General features: G+C 40.1%; 1 protein-coding gene across 1 annotated transcript in view; it reads right to left on the reverse strand.

The window, feature by feature from the left end:
* Nucleotides 1-6205: 6205 nt before the first annotated feature.
* Nucleotides 6206-23579, reverse strand: part of Qrfpr (pyroglutamylated RFamide peptide receptor) — a 42202-nt gene continuing 24828 nt past the window's right edge. Inside the window, exons 2-6 of the mRNA XM_028764106.1 lie at nt 16987-17145; nt 15690-15751; nt 9289-9524; nt 7761-7858; nt 6206-7078 (exon numbers count right to left, since the gene is read on the reverse strand). Of these exons, the coding sequence (XP_028619939.1) occupies nt 6672-7078; nt 7761-7858; nt 9289-9524; nt 15690-15751; nt 16987-17145 (962 nt within the window). The 3' untranslated portion in view covers nt 6206-6671. The remainder of the gene's footprint in view (nt 7079-7760; nt 7859-9288; nt 9525-15689; nt 15752-16986; nt 17146-23579) is intronic.

Below are 23579 nucleotides of genomic sequence, written 5' to 3' on the forward strand. Positions count from 1 at the left end.
AAAGACTTTTTAGAATTCAATGAAAATGAGGACACATCATACCAAAACTTGTGGGACTCCATGAAGGCAGTGCTAAGAGGAAAACTCATAGCTCTAAGTGCCTACAAAAAGAAACTGGAAAGAGCACACACTAACAAGTTGACTGCACAACTAAAAGCTCTAGAACAAAAGGAAGCAAATACACCCAGGAGGAGTAGAAGGCAGGAAATACTCAAACTCAGGGCTGAAATCAACCAAATAGAAACAGAAAGAACAATACAAAATATCAATAAAACCAGGAGTTGGTTCTTTGAGAAAATCAATAAGATAGATAAACCGTTAGCCAGATTAACCAGAGGGCACAGAGACAGTATCCAAATTAATAAAATCAGAACTGAAAAGGGAGACATAACAACAGAAACTGAAGAAATTCAAAAAATCATCAGATCCTACTACAAAGGCCTATACTCAACAAAACTGGAAAACCTGGAAGAAATGGACAATTTCCTAGACAGATACCAGGTCCCAAAGTTAAACCAGGAGCAGATAAACCATCTAAATAGTCCCATAACCCCTAGGGAAATAGCAGCAGTCATTAAAAATCTCCCCACTAAAAAAAGCCCAGGACCAGATGGTTTTAGTGCTGAATTTTATCAGACCTTCAAGGAAGACCTAATACCAATTCCCTTCAAACTATTCCACAAAATAGAAACAGAAGGAACACTACCCAATTCGTTCTATGAAGCTACAATTACACTCATACCCAAACCCCACAAAGACCCGACAAAGAAAGAGAACTTCAGACCAATCTCCCTTACGAACATCGATGCAAAAATACTCAATAAAATTCTAGCAAACCGAATCCAAGAACACATCAAAACAATCATCCATCATGATCAAGTAGGTTTTATCCCAGGAATGCAGGGATGGTTCAATATTCAGAAATCCATCAATATAATCCACTATATAAACAAACTCAAAGAAAAAAAACACATGATCATCTCACTAGATGCTGAGAAAGCATTTGATAAAATTCAACATCCCTTCATGATAAAAGTCTTGGAAAGATCAGGAATTCAAGGCCCATACCTAAACATAGTAAAAGCAATTTACAGCAAACCAGTAGCCAACATCAAGCTAAATGGAGAGAAACTTGAAGCAATCCCACTAAGATCAGGGACTAGACAAGGTTGCCCACTCTCCCCCTACCTATTCAATATAGTACTGGAAGTCTTAGCCAGAGCAATTAGACAGCAAAAAGAAGTCAAAGGGATACAAATAGGAAAGGAAGAAGTCAAAATATCGCTATTTGCAGATGATATGATAGTATACTTAAGTGACCCCCAAACTTCCACCAGAGAACTCCTAAACCTGATAAACAACTTCAGCAAAGTGGCTGGTTATAAAGTCAACTCAAACAAATCAGTAGCCTTCCTCTACATGAAAGATAAACAGACTGAAAAAGAAATTAGGGAAATGACACCCTTCACAATAGTTGCAAATAATATAAAATACCTTGGTGTGAATCTAACCAAGCAAGTGAAAGACCTGTATGACAAGAACTTCAAGTCTCTGAAGAAAGAAATTGAAGAAGATCTCAGAAGATGGAAAGATCTCCCATGCTCATGGATTGGCAGGATTAATATAATAAAAATGGCCATCTTGCCAAAAGCAATCTACAGATTCAATGCAATCCCCATTAAAATCCCAACTCAATTCTTCACAGAGTTAGAAAAGGAAATTCTCAAATTCATATGAAATAACAAAAAACCCAGGATAGCGAAAACTATTCTCAACAATAAAAGAACCTCTGGAGGAATCACCATTCCTGACCTCAAGCTGTACTACAGAGCAATAGTGATAAAAACTACCTGGTATTGGTACAGAGACAGGCAGGAAGATCAATGGAATAGAATTGAAGATCCAGAAATGAACCCACACTCCTATGGTCACTTGATCTTTGACAAAGGAGCTAAAACTGTCCAGTGGAAAAAGGACAGCATTTTCAACAAATGGTGCTGGTTCAACTGGAGGACAGCATGTAGAAGAATGAAAATTGATCCATTCTTATCTCCTTGTACAAAGCTCAAGTCTAAGTGGATAAAGGACCTCCACATAAAACCAGATACACTGAAACTAATAGAAGAGAAGGTGGGGAAAACCCTCGAATACTTGGGCACAGGGGAAAAGTTCCTGAACAGAACACCAATGGCATATGCTCTAAGATCAAGAATTGACAAATGGGACTTCATAAAATTGCAAAGTTTCTGTAAGGCAAAGGACACTATCAATAGGACAAAACGACAACCAACAAATTGGGAAAAGATCCTTACCAATCCTACATCTGATAGAGGGCTAATATCCAATATATACAAAGAACTCAAGAAAGTAGACACCAGACAACCAAATTACCCTATTAAAAAATGGGGTATAGAGCTTAACAGAGAATTTTCAATGGAAGAAACTCAAATGGCGAGAAGCACCTAAAGAAATGTTCAATGTCCTTAGTCATCAGGGAAATGCAAATCAAAACAACTCTGAGATTCCATCTCACACCAGTCAGAATGGCTAAGATTAAGAACTCAGGTGATAGTAGATGCTGGCGAGGGTGTGGAGAAAGAGGAACACTCCTCCATTGTTGGTGGGACTGCAAGATGGTGCAACCACTTTGGAAATCAGTGTGGCGGTTCCTCAGAAAATTGGACATAGCATTATCTGAGGATCCAGCTATACCACTCCTAGGCATATACCCAGAAGATGCTCGAACATATAACAAGGACATATGCTCAACTATGTTCATAGCAGCCTTATTTATAATAGCCAGGAGCTGGAAAGTACCCAGATGTCCTTCAACTGAGGAATGGATTAAAAAAATGTGGTATATTTACACAATGGAGTATTACTCAGCTATTAAAAACAATGAATTCGAGAGGTTCCTAGGTAAATGGATGGAACTAGAAATTATCATCCTGAGTGAAGTAAGCCAATCACAAAAGAACACACATGGTATTCACTCACTGATTATTGGATATTAGCCCAGAACCTTGAAATGCCCAAGATGCAACTCACAGGCCACATGAAGCCTGTGAGGAAAAAAAGGGAAAGACCAAGTGGGGGTGATTCAGTTCTTCTTAGAAGGAGCAACAAAATACTCAAGGGAGCAAATATGGAGACAAAGTGAGGGACAGAAACTGAAGGAGGGGCCATCTGAAGACCTTTCCACCTGAGTATCCATCCCATGTGCAGTCACCAAAGGTAGATGTTGATGTGGAAGTCAGGAAGTGCATGCCGATAAGGGCCTGATATGGATGTCTCCTCAGAGGTCTTCAAGAGTCTAACATATTCAGAGGCAGATGCTCACAACTAGCCATTGAACTGATCACGAGGTTCTCAATGGAGGAGTTAGAGTGAGGACTGAAGGAGCTGAAAGGGTTTGTGGCACCATGAGGAGAGCAACAATACCAACCAACCACAGCTCCCAGGGTCCTAACCACCAGCCTGGGAGCACTTATGGAGGGATCCAGGGCTTCAGCTGAATATGAAAGAGTGGAGGGCCCTGCCGGGCACAGGTGGAAGATGAAATCCTTGACCTCATGAAGGCTGGACGCCCCAGGGGGTGGGAATTTTGAGGGTGGGGAAGTGGGAGTGGGGGGAGGTAGGTGGGGGTTACATCCAAGGAGAAGAAGGAGGAGGGGTAAGGGGATGGGGGGGTTCCCGGGTGGGTGGGGGATGGGGTAAGGGGATAACATATGAAATGTAAATAAAATATCCAATAAAAAAAATAAAAAACAAAACAAAACAAAACAAAAAAAACTTATGGGTTGACTCGATTATTTTTTGCCACTGACTTTTATCTGTTATTTCATTGGTCAGTCAACCTCAAATCCATCAGTCAATCAGCATTATCTGGGTTAGAGAAGGAAATGTTCTTGATTTAAGAAGGGAGAGAAGGTGTCTAGGTCCGACACGCTGCAGGAGCTTCAGAAATACTGGCTGATTCCATACCTAAGGCTAGGGGAACAAGAGGAAGCAGAAAGATAACAAAGGTCTGAGGTTAGAGAGCTTTGCTATGAGATTGTGTCTCCTAGTAATGTGAGAAGCTTCACTCTTTTTTTTTTTTTTTTTTTTTTTTTTTTGGTTTTTCGAGACAGGGTTTCTCTGCATAGTCCTGGCTGTCCTGGAACTCACTCTGTAGACCAGGCTGGCCTCGAACTCAGAAATCCGCCTGTCTCTGCCTCCCAAGTGCTGGGATTAAAGGCGTGCGCCACCACCGCCCGGCCGAGAAGCTTCACTCTTAAAGTCTCACCAACGTGGTTACCCACACATGAGCTGAACAAGAACAACAATAGACACGCTAAAGTGGATGGGGAAAGCCCATGAGGTCTCAACCCTACACAAAGAGCTATAAGTAACTGCAGAAAGATGAGAGTGGGAGAGGTGGTCCTTCCTGATGAAGAACACACCAATTGGCAGCCCAGTGCCAAACAGTCAGCCTTGAAAATGTACATATAGGTAGCATTATCCAGACTGATCAGGCTATAGTTAAGAACGTGTGTGTACATGTACATATATATGTATACAATAACAATTAGTAATAAGAAAAAAGACAATGAATCTGAAGGGGAGCAGGAAGAGCTATGTGGGAGGATGTGGAGACAGGAAAGGGGAGAGAGAAATGTTGTAATTGTATTATAATCTAAAAGATAAATTTAAAGAAAAATAGTGCTAGCTTAGTAAATGATAGCACCTATTGTCCTTTTTAAAGCCTAGTCCATAAAAACCTTCAAAGACTACCCATGAAGAGTAGCAGCAGGCTCATGCTGCCTATGAAGAGTAACAGCACATCATACTACCTATGAGGGGTAGCGGTACTCTCAGCTCCATTTTTACTCACAATGACGTCTCAACTATTTTGCTAGTCTCACAGGAAATGAAGCTAAGTGGCTACATGGTAAACTTTGGGGAATAAAACTGAAAATCGTCAAATTAGTGCAAAAATAACTAAAATTACTTCACTCATCACACTTACTCATCAATGCTGCTTGAAAATATAGACCATGTTGATGTTGGATTATTCATTCAGCCATTCTTCTGTTGGAAGCCATCAGGGGTGACTTTTTCCTTTGAATTTATTATTTATGGATAAATGCATAAATATACAAACAACCTTATTGCCATATTGATGTCATATGAGTTTTTATCAGTTAAATAAAGATAACCCAAATCAGCACATTAGGTCCATTCTTAAGGATTTAGCAGTGTAGTGATCACTGTTTTGTTACAATGTAACTAGACAAAAAAGGTGACATGGTACAAAAGCAGTCCATAAAAACCAAGTATCTGTTTCTTCACTTTGCTAATTTTCCTGTGGCATTCAATTTGTCTTTCTTATTCTATACAATTTTTACCTTTCTCCTTTTCAATGGCACTTCACTGATGCACAGGACATGAAATGCCTGGAACTAAGGGAACCCAAGTAGTTTGTGCTTTTTGGTTTCCAAATCTTAATGCTTAAATTATAAAATATTCTGAGTTCTTCAGGTAGCAAATGAGTGCTTGAGAAACAAGTTAGGCAACGAAGCTTTGGGTTCCTTGACTGTTGCGAAGGCTGCAGCCATAGTGGTGTCCTATGTGGAATACAGGAGCGAGGGGTTGAGCTAATGGGGGGCTCTGTTCTTCCCGACCCACCATTTGGAGGCTGGTCTTGGACATAGCAATATTTCACAGGCTTGGAGTTGCTTCAGACCTTCTACATTAGTCTACTACAGAGAAAATCTCTCCTTAAGTCTTCCATTTCACTAGAGGAAATAAAGTGCCAAACAGATATAAACATCTGATATCTCTATCCATTACCTGTTATCTCTCTGATATCTATCTATCTATCTATCTATCTATCTATCTATCTATCATCTTACCAATGAATGAAGTTACCTACTTCCTTTTTTTTAATGGGAAACACAAACAGGAGAGGAGAGTGAGACAGCACTAGAATAAATCTTAGCAAGGAAAGCAGGGCAGGTAGCGGGGGTGGGGGTGGGGGTGGGGGCAGAGACAGGAGGGGCAGGGCCAGGACTCAGAGTTCATCCATTTAGAGTGAGAAGTGCCTTCCTTCCTCGTCACACTTTGTTTCACCACGACTCTATGATGTAAACAAGGTAGGACCTCCATTCATACAGAACAATAGAGACGTCACTTGTCACCACAGAGGCAGTGTGCAGCTCCAATGTGACATTTGTCTCTTAAGTTTTATTAGTTGTCACTTGCCTGATTCTTCATCCTCTTTGATTTATTTTAAAATTATGGTACAAATGTCAGTTGCAAAGACTGATTTCCAGATTTCAGCAGCACACTATAAACTACATTAAGATGCTCAAATGTTTACTATTCAAGGACGATGGTACAGTTTTAATAATTTTTCATCCAGGTTAGCAATACACAAAAATCACATCACATTGACTGCATGCATAAAACTGCTGCCAAAACCATTGCTATATTATGCACAAAGTCTTCCATACATCTACTTTAATAATCTACAAAGCTGTTATAATAATTTTTCAAAGTTACAGTGTTATGTATTATGTCCATTTAAATGGAAAACATGTCATGTTTCTCTTCTTGTCATTTAAAAAAATAGTCCTGACCCTTGCTGTAAATAACTTTCCATACAAATGATATTAACTATGAAGATACCACTACAGTTCATGTGCACTGCCGAATGTAGAGTTTTCAGAAAGTTCAGAGCTAAGGAAGGCAAGCTGTCGCTTGAGCTGTCTTTTCTCCCTCGGCTGCTCGCACAGTTTGACATCAATGTTGGCATTGCTAAATGCGTCTCCTTTGGTTTCCTCCACTGTACGCTGTGGTCGTGATAACTGTGCTCTCTTCTGCATCATTGAAATTCCAGAGTTTCCAGGCTTCCGAGCTGGGGAGAAGGTTTCTTTTACTATACAATAACAAACTGCAGACAAAAAATTCTTTTTGAAGTTTTCATTCATAAACGCATACACAAAGGGATTACAGATGGAGTTGAAGAAGCCAATTGTTTGTGCGACAGCGAAAACCATCTTGATTGTGACATCGTCATATTCCTTTTCAAAATTACCTGAAATAGAATGATATTTTAGAATGCTGATTGGCTTTATCAAGAAAATAAAAACCACTTATCATGTGATGTTGTCAGAGGCAAAAGGCATGTGAATGTCTGAAGACAGGTTGGGGAGAGGAGTCTGATCATCCAGAAACAAACAACCTTTGTGAGGACCTTTCTTATATACACAGTGTGGCGTCCAGCATATGTTACTGGGCCTGCAGCTTTTCAACTAAATAATTCAACTGTCATGTAAACTAGAAGCAGCAGTGGCCTTTCAAATATTCACCTGCCTTGGAGAAAACACAATCTTACAGAAAACCATGTAAAATCCTCGCTTCCCAGAGAGAACCTCCTGAGGTGCCAACTGAAATCCCAGGTATTATTAAATTAATAAGGTGGGAGTCGAGGTTGTAAAAAGATGCCACATTGTGCCCTCTCCTCAGGAATCATGTAAGATTGTGGAAGCTTTTCTTTACTGTATACAACAACTAAAGTATGCTTATTTACCCAAGTGTTCTCATCACACACAATCACCCACCACACAGAAGGCTGGCGCTCCTTGAGTAGAAAAAAACCAGACTCAAGGCTTGGTATTTAATTAAGCCAGTGAACAGCAAGGGGTTTACAGTCGTTACTGTCTGCTCTAGCGGGAAATGGCCTGGAGAGTCACCAAACGAGAACGCCAGGTACTCACTGTACTCAGCCATCATGTGAACAACGTGGAACGGTGCCCAGCACGCAGCAAAGAGGGCCACCACTGTCACCATCATAACGACAGCCCTCTTCTTCTTCCTAGACCCGGAAGAGGTTACTGTGTTGGTTTTACTGTGTTGGTTCACTTTCCACTGAAATGCATTAGACAGCAAAACTGGAATAAAAGCCGACCTTAGCCCACACCAACATAATTGCATTAATGCCTTTCCCTGTTTGTTTCATCCGTCTTCGCTATCTTTGTGTAATGAACATGCTTATGACGTGTGCTCATTGTGGGCCTGGTATTCCACTAGGTTACTGACATGGACTATATCATTAATATTCAAGCAAATCAGTGAGCCAATGCAGAGACGGAGGCACAGAGAAGGTTCTGTGATTTGCAGTCAGATGGCTAGTAAGGGATGTACTTTGAGTTTGGATTTAGGAGTCTAAGTTCAGAGACTTTAATTCACTGTGTATTGAAAATCATTCATGTCTGTGACAGCAAAAGATCAATATTTATGAAATACAGTAAGCTTCAAGGATAGAATTAAAACTCTGTTTTACCAGGAATTCAAACTCATTTCTTTATTCTTCCTATAAGGTAGACAAACATCTGCACTAGAACTATATATTTCCTTTATATTTTAAGAGTTCATACCTGGCATCTCTCTTTTCAACTCAATAGCTCTCCTTCCTCTACCCCCGCCCCAGGAAAGGGACAATTAATTTAATAAAAATTCCCATGGTGATTAAATCTTGGTACTTTCATAGAAAGGCCCGTCTGTATACAAACGTGCCACTAGAGGGCACTGCACACTCGCGATTCAACTAAACCCTTTCAAATCCCTGGACGTCTGAGCAGGAGGCATTAACTGGCTTCTTTCCATTCGCATGTTCAATTAAGATTATAAAGTACGTCTTCTATATAATATATGCAGCACCATAGTGTTTTTAAGCGGATACTAGTGAATAAAGTCAGAAAGACAGCTGTTATGTTAAAATTAATTTCAACATAAATCATTTAATATGCATAATATGCTCTGGTTTAAAAAGATTTGTATACATTCCATCTCATGTACACTAACCAGCACCATCTTTGAGTATCAGAAAGTAGGGATGTTATAGTAGGAATAACTCGGTTATTGGAACCGTTATGTAACTTTGTATATATGAAGAAACAGGTGGGGGGAGCACATGGCCAGCATAGAGACACGGAGAAGAGATTCCATTGGATCACACAGCTGTGACACTGGCTCATAGTTCTTCCTGCAGATTAGATTTAGATAGAGATGAAATATAACCATGATCTTAACTCTCTTCATAACCCCAACCTCACTTCTGATTTAAGGACTAACGATTTTGATCTAACTTTCAGCTACACATTAAATTTCAAAAAGGTTCAAGGGTTTAAATACTCTCAACTGAGACTACTTTGACGAAATTACCCGAGAGTTCTGGCATCCTTGACAACTATCCCTTCTGGTACGGCGAATTAAAACTTTTTACACAGAGGTGAGCAAACAGACCTGGCTATTTTGGACATTTCTTTCCCATGGATAGTTTGCAGCGCTGAACTGTCTCCCACTCTCTTCTTGATCCACAGCTCATAGCCAATCTTGCTGTAAAGGACAAGCATCACCACAAGAGGCAGGAGGAAGAGGATGACGAGGATGAAGGTGGTGTAGATTCTCTGGTGCATGGGGCTGGCCCACTCTTCCAAGCAGCAGACATGCTCTTTTTCATATAGGAAGTCATACTTAATCTTTATGGTAAGAATAAGCGGGTTAACCATATAAATGAACTAACATAACACTAATACTATGAAATCAAACTGGAATTTAAAATAAGATCTCAATCATGCCAGGTGTGGTGGCCCATATACATAAACCCAGCACTCTGGAGGTTGAGGCAGAAGATCATAAATCCAAGGTCAGGCTGTGCTACTTAATAAAACTGTGTCTGGAAAACAAACAACAATCAAATAAATAAACAAGACTCAAATCAACCCCCCAAACCAGAACCAGAAAGACTGCCAATAATGTTGGGATAGAACAAGCTTTTGTCTATCTATCTATCTATCTATCTATCTATCTATCTATCTATCTATCTATCATCTATCTACACATTTATTTATTTTTATAACTGGGAACTTTTTATCTACTCATCTATCTACCTAATTATTTATTCACTATTTTTATAACTTTGAATACTAGAACCTGGGCTATTTTGGATAGAATTTACTTTTCCTTCAAGGCTTTGAAGAATATGTGAAGGCCTATTTGCTCTTACACTAAATGACCCCAGTCTATTACAATCCTGAGGGGCTTTTGTTATTATTATTATTACATTACAGATGAATACATGCTTTGTTAAAAAGGAGCTTGAGATCACCGGGCGGACAAGAGGGAAGCGCCTACTACAGATTGCTAATAAATGAGGCTTCTTAGAGGCGATGTTAACATCACCAGCCCTGAATGATGAAAAGGATTTAGTGATTAATGGGAAATGGAAAAGAAATTCCAGGTGAAAGGAACATTGTATTGAAAGTCCCAGAGGAAAAAGCAGTTTCTAAAACTGCTTGTAATTTAGGATACCTGGTAGGAGGTGGAGAGGAATGGTGAGAGATGAACAGGGGGTGTTATGGGATTAGAGTAGGTTAAGGAATTTATGCCAAATCAACAGCTGGGGGTCAGGTGAAGGGTATTTTTACTTCCTGATATTTTTTTGCATTATGAAAATGGAGATAATATTTTACCTATAATAAAAATGCTATTTTAAAGCAAAAAAAAAAAAGAATAAGCGGGGTACAAGAGCCAGCAGTCAGCACTAGAAGCAGCCAGTGCCGTTGCAGTAATCTTTTGAAAGACTTCCCACATCTGCCACTGACTATTTCAAACACACAACACTGTTTTGTTGCTATGTTGCAGTGAAATGCAGTTTTCCACTCACTTGCTTAAGGTTTTTTTTTTTTTTTTTGATAACTTTGAGCTTTTTAGATATGGAATGGAATTGAAGTCTGTGCATGCTTCTTTCATTTCTGGCCTTTCTCAACCTTCTGCTTCTTACAACTTGCCCATGAGCTCTAAGAGCTTACTCACCTCGCTGACTGTTGACCATACCGTATGCTCTCTGCCGTCTGCTTTAATACTAATTAAACTAATATATTTTGCTTTCTCACTTGTTGAAAAAAGAACAGACTTGGAGAGTCGCCAGATTCCCTTTAAGTATGAGATGCTAATGGGGCATTAAAAAGGCAACTGGTAGCCTTTAAATCCTAAGGCAAATGGGAAATGAGATCCAAACTACGGCCAATCTAAAATAATCCAAATGACCTTTGTTAGCTCATTTATTAAAACTATTTCTGGCAGTCTCAGCTTTAAGCTCAAACATTATTAACAACAACCGTAAGTGGTGTGACTCATTTCTAGGTCGAGCTGAAGCCTTAAAGCTTATCCAAAGGTCACATACCTTTGGATGTGAGGCAATAGGATTGGAAACGTGAGAATCTACCAGGGATCCCGTCCTCCGTGCAGACTGGATCTTTTCAGGTGACTACTCAGGGTCTGAACATAGCCTCGCTTATGCTTATGTGCTTGTGTGCAAGTTCCATCACAACCTTCGGCAGCGATTGGAAAGGCTTATGTGCTTATGTGCAAGTTCCATCACAACCTTCGGCAGCGATTGGAAAGGCAAGAAAGCCCCAGTTCTGGCCTAGGTGTTTTTGACAAAAGTAACTAGGAATGATATAAACCACTGGAAAAACCACAGCTTAGTGTAAAGTCTGAGTGTAGGGAAACGATATTATGACGAGTTCTGGGAGGGGACATAAGTGTGACAGTGTCATTGGATCACTGTTCTGTCCTTCCCCCCCCCCCCCCCCCGAGAACTGAGAATTAAGCCACACCTGAGAGAACCGGGGCACTAGAGCACAGTGAGACTCGCCAGTGGCCGCGCCTCAAGTCCCAGCATCCGAGTGAGACCCAGGTCCCCGTGTGCTCTCACACACACTAACAGTGCTTAGGAATGGGGTGGCCATGGGACGGACACTAATACAGGACAGGAAGCAAATGTAACTAATTGACCTGACAGTGAGCATGGTTTTGTTAATTAGATTGTACAATCGACATTTACATTTCCAACCAATGAGTCACAAATTTAAGGTATATTTAAAGTATATCCTGGAGGAATGTTTCTTTTCTTTTTTTCGAGACAGGGTTTGTCTGTGTAGCCCTGGCTGTCCTGGAACTCACTCTGTAGACCAGGCTGGCCTAAAATTCAGAAATCTGCCTGCCTCTGCCTCCCAAGTTCTGGGATTAAAGGCGTGCGCCACCACTGCCCTGAGTAAGGTTTCTTTTATTTGCCGTATCTATTTGTTTTCTGTGATTAAGAAATAGACCTCGAGATTGTAATGTGTCATTTGTGAAAGAGCCCATGGCTCTACACTCTGCTGGTGGGGAAGGAGGCCTCAGCAGAAAGGAGCTGGCCATGTTTGTGGTATACAGAGGGCTGAGGAGGGACAAGCTGCCAGAAGCATTGAGTGTCTTGGGAAAACCCAGAAGAGAAGCATCAATCAGGAGTCAGAGTGACACCCAGAGGCACTGTTTCCAGACCACATCTGCTCATGGGCTTGAGAGAAAGGCTCAGCTGCATGGATGGGCAGAGACACCCAGAAGACAGCCACAACAATTTATGTTGTTAGGGCCAATGTCAATTCAAGCCGAGGGAAGTGCCAAGTTTTAAATTGATTATATGAACTTAAGAGACTAAGGCTGTGGACTGGATGTTTTGTAACAGATGTTCAACTGTTTCTGTGTGGAAAGTGGGCAGAGAACTTTAGTGAACTGAATACTGGCATAGCTGGTGTGGCAGGTTGGAACATCCTCAGAAAGCATTTCATAAGTTTGTAACACATAAAGTTGTTCTCTGCTTATACACAGTTCAGCTCACTCAGTATTCAAATCCTAGAACAAAAACCAGACTCTTGGTAAAATCTACCTTTACCTTACGGCTCACTTGATATTCCTTGCTGCTGGGTGTGGCAAGCCTCGCAAAATTCCACATTTGCCTTTCTGTTTAAAAAAGTAAAAAAAGAGAACTGAAGGGAACAACAACCCCACAGGAAGACCAACAGTGTCAACTAACCCCGACCCCTGGGAGCTCCCAGAGATTAAGCCATCAACCAAAGAGCACATACATGGGCTGGTCCATGGCCCCCAGCACATATGTAGCAGAGGACTGTCTTTTCTGGCCTCAGTGTGACAGGGTGTACCTAATTCTGCAGAGACTTGATGCCAAGGGAAGGGAGATGGGGGAGCCCCTCTCAGAGGCGAAGAAGATGGGGGATGGGGTGAAGAACTCTGGGAGGAGGGACCAGTAGAGGAGGCAACACTTGGGATGTAAATAAATAAATAATTAAAAAGTAATTTTCCTATCAAAGAAATCCAGATGAATTAGCATAATAAGGTTTTTGGTATACTTTATTACTTATGACTACGAAAATGAAATAAAATTAATTAAATTTTAGAGGATTAAAAAAAGTAGAAAAGAATATGTCATTTTATAAATTTGGTTAGGAGCTATGTGAGCAATGCCCTGTTGCTTTTGAAGATTGTGTCTGTGTTAGACTACACCAATAGACAGGTTGAGTCAAACCAACACCCATCTTTCTCTACTGTGAACCCTCATGCACGGCTGAACCTATCAGACAAAGGTGGAGAAAGAAGAGAGATTGGATAACATGCTCTCTGAATGCGTTTTCTGCTCAAATTTCCATTTACCGATGAAGACAAGGCTGGTAAGAAAGGCCTTATGAAAGAGAATCAACTAATCTATTACAATTTGTTGCATGATTAACCATAAAAGAAGATATAGAGAAGGAAGGAGAAATAGAATAGTTAAAGCTGGACAGGAGGATCAAATGGGTAGTGCAGGGGTGGTAAGGAATACGGACAGAGACAGCTAAAATTAATAGCTACTCGAGGGGGTGTATGGAAACAATACATTAGCAGCTTTCTTAAGTTATATACATATATGAAGGTGATCCAAATGAAATCGCCAAATAACGGGAGCCAGCTGCAACTGGATATCTCTCATCACCAAATGAAGTTTCCAGTACATGGAATGGGTTATATCTAATCCCATTGTTAGCCAAAGGGGTCCAGGGGAACCCCCAAATAACCCAGGATGTTACAAAGGCTCTGTGTTTCTCTTCACAAATTGATGGCAAGGCCGTATTGCTGAAAACAACACACAACCCATAGAACACTGAGAAGCTGAGCTGGTGCCTGCCTAGAGCCCTCTCCCTACTGTCTAGAGCTCTTGGTACCAGATGCTACTCTACATGCTACCAAAGGAGAATCAGAAGCTCCAACCCAGCTCCAAGCTTTTTGTTCTACAGTGATGTCCTGCCTACAAGATACACTAGGGCAATGATGCCACAGAGCCTATGAGAGTAGCCAACTAATATCTGTGTTGACTTAAGGCCCAGGAGATGGAATCCATACTCAATGCTATTTAGGTGACCAAGAACCTGAGACTAGATAGCCTGGGAACCTAGGGAAAAACAAATGCTTCTGTTCTACAAAAGGAACATAGCAATAAAATGATTCTTGAAGACATTCTGCAGTACTCATAGCTCAGTGCATTGCTGAACTATCATCATAGACACTTCATCCTGTGACAGATGGGAACAAATACAGAGACCCACAGCCAGATAATACACAGAGAGGGAAGACCTCAGAGCACTCAGCCCTAAACAGTGTGTCTCCATCAAATCCCTCCCCTTAGGACTCAGAGAACCCTGAGGAGAAGGAAACAGTAAGAGTATAAGAGCCAGAGGGGATGGAAGACAGCAAGGGAAGCAGACCTTCTAAACTGCAGCAGGATAGATACACATATGAACTCACAGAGACCGAGGCCACCTGCTCAGGGCTTGTACAGGGCTGCAACAGTTTGGTGTCTTGGAGCTGAAAGGAGAAGTGGACACATGCCCCATCCTTAATCCAGATAGTACCTCCAATTAATATCCATTTGTCAGTGAAAAATTAGGGTTTTATTTCCCAAGGGAGTCTCACTGGGGGAAGCAAGCATCTCTCAAGGATAGACTGGCCAGCAGGAGTTGGCTGACAGAAATCCAATTCAACAGCATATTTAGAGGTTTCTTGGCTCATAATGTCCTTTCAGGGTATGTACGTATGTACGTATGTACGTATGTACGTATGTATGTATGTATGTATGTATGTATGTATGTATATGGGTATGGGTATGTGTATATGTGTGTATTTATATCACACAGGTTTTGCCTATATATTATAGCTTCTGCCTTTGTGTTTTTATGATATTTCTGAGTGTGTGAATGAGTGGGTCTTTGGTCTGTATCTGTTTCTTGTGGCTTTTCCTGTGCCTTCTCTTTCTGTTTTGTCCTACTTCTAATTGGTGAGTTTTGGTCTATCTTATATTTTATCATCATTCCTTAGATGCCTGTTTATTTTTAATAAGGGACAGAAAAGGGTGGACCTGGATTGTAGGGGACTTGGGAGGAACTGGGAAGAGTAGAGGGAGGAAAAACTGTAATTATTATATATTGTATGAAAAAATCTATTTTGAATAAAAAATACAGAGTAGTCATTGGGTTCTTAATTATATCAAAACATTAGAGCATTCTTGGAACAGCATGTTCAATTTATAGGAAAATTGATAAAGTAAACTTGGATTATTTTTAAAATGTTAAGCACCAAAATCTCAGCAATACAATTTCTAGAAGAATTGAGTAAAATGGAGAAAACAATGTTAACTGATTTGAAAGATTTCCAGTGAAGCAACTGTGGTCATACAGACTTGCTGAAGTGCTCTTGAGATGGGTAATGTTACAGGTGAGCGATGTGGAGAAGTATCTCAGTAGTATAAAAAGCCACTCGACCCTGTGTACCTCAAGGCGTTGCACGTGCAACATAGGTGATCCTACGATGATGGCCACCAGCCAGACCACACCTGTAAAAATGCAATAGCCATCAGAATGCAGAACAATCGAGACATGCTTAACCTGCAGATTCTCTATCTTCAGTGTTCCTGATAATACAATACCAGCTAAATTTTTATAACAGAAATACTGTTTCTGTTAGTTCGCCTGGCATATTAGTTAAATTTGCTACCTTTAATGATTCTATCGGGTGTACAGTATACATCCGATTACTATAAATTCAGATCATTGTCAATGAAGCATCTTAAGATTTTTAAAGACTTAATGATAATTACTAAAAAAGAAGGATTAATCTATTACCATGCTGGATGTTAGGATATTGCTTCAAATTCACCATTTTGTTTTGAGATTTGTTGTATTCATCATGCCTTACTGAGTCAGGGACAGTGATGGCAAGCCAAGCATCTAGAACTGCCTGAAGAGAGTGGAATGTGTCACTGCTCTCAGGCACTTGCAAGCTCTGTGTGAATGACTGGAAGCCCACCTCAGCACAACATTTCTGCTCTCTGCTTCCCTCAAAGCACAGTCCTGCTCTGTAGCAGGATTTTCTTGCTCTTGTATGTTCAGTGCCTTCTCATCTCAGGGTCAGATGAATGTTAGCCACAGATAGGTATCATTCATTAGCTAAATGTGACACTTAAACATTGAAGGTGTAAACTGCACAATACACTGTCCACAACAATATATCTAAGTATTAGAGTAGAACCAAAGGAGAGTTGATATAGGGTAAATACAGAGAGGACTAAACTCCTCAAGTTATACAGGAATGCTTACTCATAAAGGACAAAACCGTACTTCAGCTGTACAAATATGATATTGCTCTATAATGGACAATGGCATCAATACTGAAGGGGACACAGTAATGACCTCACCTAATGTTACACTTTGAGTATTAAATGCCTTCAACGTCTTGAATGCTACTTCACGAACTTTGTCCACCGATAAACTTGTAGATAAATGGACTACTAGGAAATAGAGCCTGGTTGGGAGAAGTAGGTTACTGGCATAGGACTTGCTCCAGACTGTTTCTGTCTGTGTAAGTGTGTGTGATCTGCAATGAGGCAAGCCAATGCTCTACCAATGGTCATGTCACAGTGTTCTGCTTTCTTGCCCAAAGGCCTGGAAGTAACAGAGCCAAGTGGCCACAGACCGGACTTTCTGAAGTCATATGCAAACACAAATCCTTCCACTTCCAAATAGTCAATATCAGATATTTTTGTCAAGTGACAAATACTGGCTCACATACCCAAGATTGTAAAAGCTCTTCGGGTGGTGTACTGCCACTTCATTTTAAAAGGATGGACAAGTCCTTGGTGCCTCTCGACAGCAATGCAAGTCATGGTGAGGATTTCCGTCACAACGGCAGTGGACTGGACGAATGGTACCATCTTGCAGATGAAGGCACCTGCAGCAAGGAAGCAAACCATGTCATACAAAAGCTACATTGTGAAAGTCTTCCCTGAATCTCTGTAAGTGTTACAAATCATTAACTTTGAGCTATTGCTCAGAAGCTTCGTTAATTATGACCATCCCATAGATGCAAACTAGTGAGCGAAGTCTAGTCTCTTCCACTAGAGTTTTATGTTCCTAAGGGCCATGGCATTGAACATAAGGCAATGGGAGACACAAGTTGGTACCAGGCAGGGTAAGACAGTTTATGTGTAAAATGACACACACCCCTAGTTCCAGTGCATAGGAGACTGGGGCAGGACTGTCAAGAGAATTGGAGTCCAGTGTGGGCTACATAGCAAAACCATGACTCAAAAACCATGAACAGAAAAAGCCATGAGACTATTATTTGCAGAAGAACAAAGTTAAAGTGAAATGGTCAACTGGAATATAATCTACAAAATAACCTTTAACCTTTCTTTTGACTTGGCTTTGCGTGAAGTCATAACAAAGGAGTAATTCTCATCAAAATTCAGTTTATCAATCTCTCCCCACCCCTCTGTGCAAGCATGTGTGCATGCGTGTGTGTGTCTGTGTATGTATCTGTGTGTGTATGACTGTGTGTGTGCCTGTGTGTGTATGACTATGTGTGTGCCTGTGTGTGTATGTGTGTGCGTGCATGTGTGCACGCGTTTTCATGTGCGTGGATGCAGATGCACATGGGTCATAGAGTCCATGTGGAGATCAGAGGACAGCCTTAGATACTTATCCTTGATGTCCACCTTGAGGTAGAGTGTCTTCACTGCTCATCACTGTTTATGTTATTCTACCTGGCACACAGGGTCCTGGGATTCTTCTCTCCCTACCTCCCATCTTCCCATAAGAGCATCCAGACTTTGTCACTGAATCCTGGCTTATGGGTTCTGGGGATTCAAACCAAGGCTTCACATTTGTGCAGCAAGTTCTTTACCCACTGAGCCCTCTCACCAGCCCGATACACAGGTTTACTTTTTGTTTTTTATGTTTTGAAGATTGAAAATAAATTTTTTCATACAATACTGTGATTATGGCTTCCCTTCCCACTAGCCCTCGCAGTTCCTCCTATCCCATCCGGATTCACCCATTTTCTGTCTCTCATTAGAAAACAAAGAGACATCCAAGCAACTAAAATAAAATAAATAAAAAAAGAAAAGAAAACAAACAAATTAGAACAGCACACAATAAACAAACAGAAGAGCCAAAGAAAAAGCACAAAATCACATGTAGACACAGAGACACATAGATTTGCATACAAAGAACTTGTAAAAAAACCAAAAACAAACACCCGTGACTCAACATTAGGAGACAAAGAAATCCAAAAGATGTTACTGAGTTAGCTTTGTGTTGGCCATCTATTGCTGGGCATGCATTACAATTTTAACTTCTTTTACTTTTCTAATTTAAAAATCTCAAAGTGATGGATAGAAAACAGCTTCCTTTTATTTTTAACTAAAAAAAAAAAAAAAAAATTGAGAACTGCCTATCAGCCAGTCCACCCACTGCTTGGCTCTGCAACAATGTAGACATTGGTCGAGAACCGGAGCTAGAGACTTCAGAATGCACCCCAGACTCTGAGTCTCAGATTCATCCTTTATAAAAGGGGATTGTTAGTACTTTCTACCATAGGCCCAGTGTACTTCCTAACATGATGTAAGTACCCACTACATGTCTTACATGTCTTGCTTCTTAATGAATGGCAACCTTTCCACTTGAAGACAGTGGGGCAGAAAGAACGGAGGCCTCCATGGACTACTGGGGGCTGATACATTCTTTTTGGCTAACATTAAAGAAGCTTCGAATTGACAGCCACATTTTTCAAAGGAAAAATACTGTAATTCATAGGACTCAACCACTGTGGCATATTCATTTGTCTATTTACAGACAGAATGAGGACATGAAGCCAAGCCTTCTTCATTTACAACTTTGCTTACCTCTGTGTAGCTAAGCTATGTATCAGTTTTCTGTCTGCAGTTTGACATGCCTTCTCTTTAATAAGCAACTTGGAATTTTCACCTAACCTCTGTTCTATGATTAACAGTGCACACTTTGTTTGTTTTGTTTTTGGTTTTCAAGACAGGTTTCTCTGTGTAGCCCTGGCTGTCCTGGAACTAGCTCTGTAGTCCCAGCTGTGCTTGAACTCACAAAGATCTACTGGTCTCTGCCTCTCGATTGCTGGGATTAAGAAGGGCCTGAGCTGCCACCACCACCCAACAACTGTGCACTTTTAATATGTCCAGGAAGCACTGTCTCAACTTCTGACATTGTTCTATGAACTTTGTAAAAGTTCTTGACAGTAGCTCCTTGGTCACAATGGCAAGTTGCTTCTGAGTGTGTGTGTGTGTGTGATATAATTTGTTAGGATGTAACTGTGGTTTTTTTGTTTTTGTTTTTTTAAGTATGGAGGGTACCCTTTGCTTCCCTACTCAGTTATTTTAACTTTTTTCAGTTGAGAGCTTATTTTTTGATGTCTGTAGGACTGACAGAATAGACATTAGTGTTGGTGATCTTGAGCTGTGGTAGCCCAGTTGGTAGCTTGGTGGTAGCCTGCTTGCATGGCATAACAAGCCTCTGGGCTTATCAGCAACCCCAAAGGGAAAGAAAGACGAGTTCTATTTTTTTCTCTGTCCTTCATTAAGGCTATGCTACCTATCTAGTCTTTCTTATTCACTTCCTTGATCTGAGCATTCCTGAGGCTTGAGGCTCTTCTGTTAGCCTGCTCCAACCTTCCCAATGCATTTTTCTTATTGTAAATAGCTATTTCTTTTTTTTAAAGATAGGAAATTAATTTATTTAATAGTCTTTTTAAAAATATTCTTTCCCTCCCATAAGTCCTTCCAGATCCTCCCCTCCTGCCAACTTTTAAGTTTTTCTTGAAAGACAAACAAAAACCCAATGTAACATAAAAATTCCCCTAAACCAAGAAAACAAAACAAAGCCATGTCCCCACAGGAAAACAAACAAACAAACAAACAAAAACAAAATCCACCAAACTATAATCAAATAAAAGCACATACAAGAACTCTGGAGTTCATTATGTGTTGGTTAGCTACTCCTGAGTACAAGGCCTGTTGTCCTGCAGTGATATATCCAGTGTCACCATATTGGAGAAAGTTGATATTCCCTTTCCCAGCAGGTATAAATGACAGTTCAATTATTAACTTTTATCCTAGTGATTATGTATTCATTCATTCATTCATTTAAAAAAATATAACAAACTAAAGTACAAGATAAAACAAAAACTATCACTTAGGAGTTGGACAAGACAAACCAAGAGCAGGAAAAGAGTCCAAGAGAAGACACAAGAATCAGACTCAGAAGTCCCATAGATACACTGAACTGGAAGCTGTAATATGTATGCAGAGGACCTAGTGCAGGCCATGTGCATGCTGGTTCAGTCTCTGTGATTTCATATGAGCTTTGCTCAGTTGATTTAGAGGGTCTTGTTTTCTTGGTGGTCTCTCCCTTTCTGGCTCTTACTCTCTTTCTGCCTCCTCTTCCTCGGGGTTTCCTGAGGTCTGAGGGAGAGGAGTTTGATAAGGACATCCCATTTATGTCCCCATACCACTCACGGATGAGTGTTACAAGGTCTCTCACTCTCTTGTGTAATGTCTGTCTGTGGGTCTCTGTGTTTGTTCCCATCTGCTGGATGAGGAAGTGGCTCCGATAAGGGCTGAACATGGCACTGATCTGTAAGTATAGTAGAATATCATTAGGAGTCGTTTTATCACTATTTTTTCTTCTTCTTTTAGATCAGTAATATTTGGGTTTACTCTGGTCCCTGGGCTAACTAGTCTCGGGTTCTTGGTCACCCAAACAGTGTTGGGTATGAGTTACATCTCATGGAATAGGCCGTGAGTCAAATCATGTCTTAGTTGGACACTACACAGGTGGGCACAAGCTTTGTGACACCATTACCCCAGCATGCCTTGCAAGCAGCACAATACTGTAGCTAAAGAGTGTGGCTGGCTCTGTGTCTATGCCACTTTTTTGATAACATGCAGAATACCTTTGTATACTGAAGATGCTGGAACATAGGATAAAGGATCTATGTAGGCACCAGCTTAGCATTTCCATTCAGTATACGTGTGTATTCAGTCATAGGGTCTTGCTGTTACATTGTGGAGAGCAATTATTATTGTCTTGGCAACAACTTGGCTTGTTTAGGGGTTCCTATGAGACCTATTTGAACAACAACTCAATTAGATGTAACCCAATCCTGGTACCGGAAGCTTCCTTTGGTGACAAGAGATATTGAGTTGGGACTGCCTCCCCCGTTATTGGTGATTTCATTTAGATTGCCTATGTATTTGTGTATATATATGTATGTATATGTATTTATATATATTTGAAGACCAGTATTAGGAGGTTTTCACACAGACCCTCAATGCCTTTTTATTTTAGCTGTCTTTCCCTGTACTCCTTCCCACAACTTCTCCTTTCTCTCGCCACTTTATCCTCCCAGCCGAGCCATGTCTATATAATTTCCCTTTTCCTAATGAAATCTATCTGTCTGTTCCCTCTGGTTCCTTACTCTATACCTATTCTTTGTGGGTCTGTGGATTGTAGCTTCGTTATCATTCCCTTCACAGCTAATATCCACATATAAGTAAATATACACAATATTTGTCTTTTGGTGTCTGGGATACCTCACTCAGGATGATTTTTTTTTCTAGTTCCATCCATTTGCCTGCAGATTTCTTGGTATCATTTTTTTTTAAATGGCTGAGTAATATTCCATTGGATAAACGTACCCCATTTTCTTTTTTCTTCTATTGAGAGACACCTAAGTTGTTTCCAGTTTTTCGCTATTATGAACACAGCAACAATGAATATATTTGTGCAAGTGTCTCTGTGATAGGATGAAGCATGCTTTATGCCAAAGAGTGGTACAGCTGGATCTTGAGATATATTGATTTCCACCTTCCTGAGGAACCTCCACACTGATTTCCATAGTGGCTGTATGAATTTGCTGTCTTACCAGCAATTAGTATTCCTCTAACTCCACATCTTTTCAACATGAAACGCCATTTGTTCAGTTGATCTTAGCCATTCTTACAAATGTAATATTAAATCTCAAAGTAGTTTTGATTTGTATTTTCCTGATGACTAAAGATAGTGAACATTTCTTTAAGTGTTTCTTAGCCATTTGAGTTTCCTCTATTGAGAATTCTCTGTTTAGATCTGTACTCTATTTTGAATTGGTTGCTTTCTTGATATCTAGTTTCTTGAGTTCTTTATATAGATTGGATATAAGCTCTCTATAAGATGTGTAGTTGATGAAAATTTTTTCCCTCTCCATAGGCTGCTGCTTTGTCCTAATGATGGTGTTTAGGCCCCATATTTAAATTGTTGATTGTATTGCCTGAGCTAATAATGTTCTGTTCAGAAAGTCTTTTCCCAAGCCAATGAGCTCGAGGGTATTCCCCACATGCTCTTCTGTCAGATTCAGTATATCTAGCTTTATGATGAGGTCTTTGATCCATTTGGAGTTGAGTTTTGTGCAGGGTGGCAAGTGTGAGTCTATCTGGATACTTCTGCATGTGGACAGCAGAAGTTTGACCAGCACTATTTGATGAAGATGCTGGATTTTTTGTAGTGTGTATTTCTGGCTTCTTTATCAAAAATCAGGAGTCCACAGATGTGTGGGCTTATTTATGTATGGGTCCTCAGTTCAACTCTATTGATCAATATATCTATTTTTGTGCCAATACCATGCTATTTTTATTACTGTAGCTTTGTAGTACAACTTGAAATTGGAAATAGTGGTATCTCCAGCAGTTTATTTTTATTTTTTTTATTGTTAAGGATTGTTTTAGATATCCTGGTCCTTTAATGTTTCCATATGAAGTTGAGTATTGTCCTTTCAAGATCTATGGAGAATTGTGTTAGGATTTTGATGGGGATTGCAGTGAATCTGTAAATTGCTTTTGGTAGGATGGTCATTTTTATTATGTTAATACTACTGATCCATAATCATGGCAGATCTTTTCACCTTCTGATAGCTTCTTCAATTTCTTTCTTCAATGACTTGAAAATTTTATCATACAAGTATTTCACTTGCTTGGTTAGAAATACCCTAAGCTATTTTATATTATTTGAGGCTCTTGTGAAAGATGTTGTTTCCTCTGATTTCTTTCTCAGACCATTTGATGTTTGTAGATAGGAAGGCTGGTTTTTGTGAGTTAATTTTGTATCTAGTTACTTCGTTGATAGTGTTTATCAGCTGTAGGAGTTCCCCTGTGGAATTTTTAGGGTCACTTATGTATACCATCACATAAGTGATATTATATTGCTAATAGAGATATTTTGATTTCTTCCTTTCCAATTTAAAATGACTATACAACTTGCCGCTTAGGTCCATTTACTTGGAATATCTTTTTCCAACTCTTTACCCTGAGGTGAAGTCTATCT

Source organism: Grammomys surdaster, unplaced genomic scaffold (genome assembly GCF_004785775.1).
Source record: "Grammomys surdaster isolate TR1022 unplaced genomic scaffold, NIH_TR_1.0 62, whole genome shotgun sequence".
Lineage (NCBI taxonomy): Eukaryota > Metazoa > Chordata > Mammalia > Rodentia > Muridae > Grammomys > Grammomys surdaster.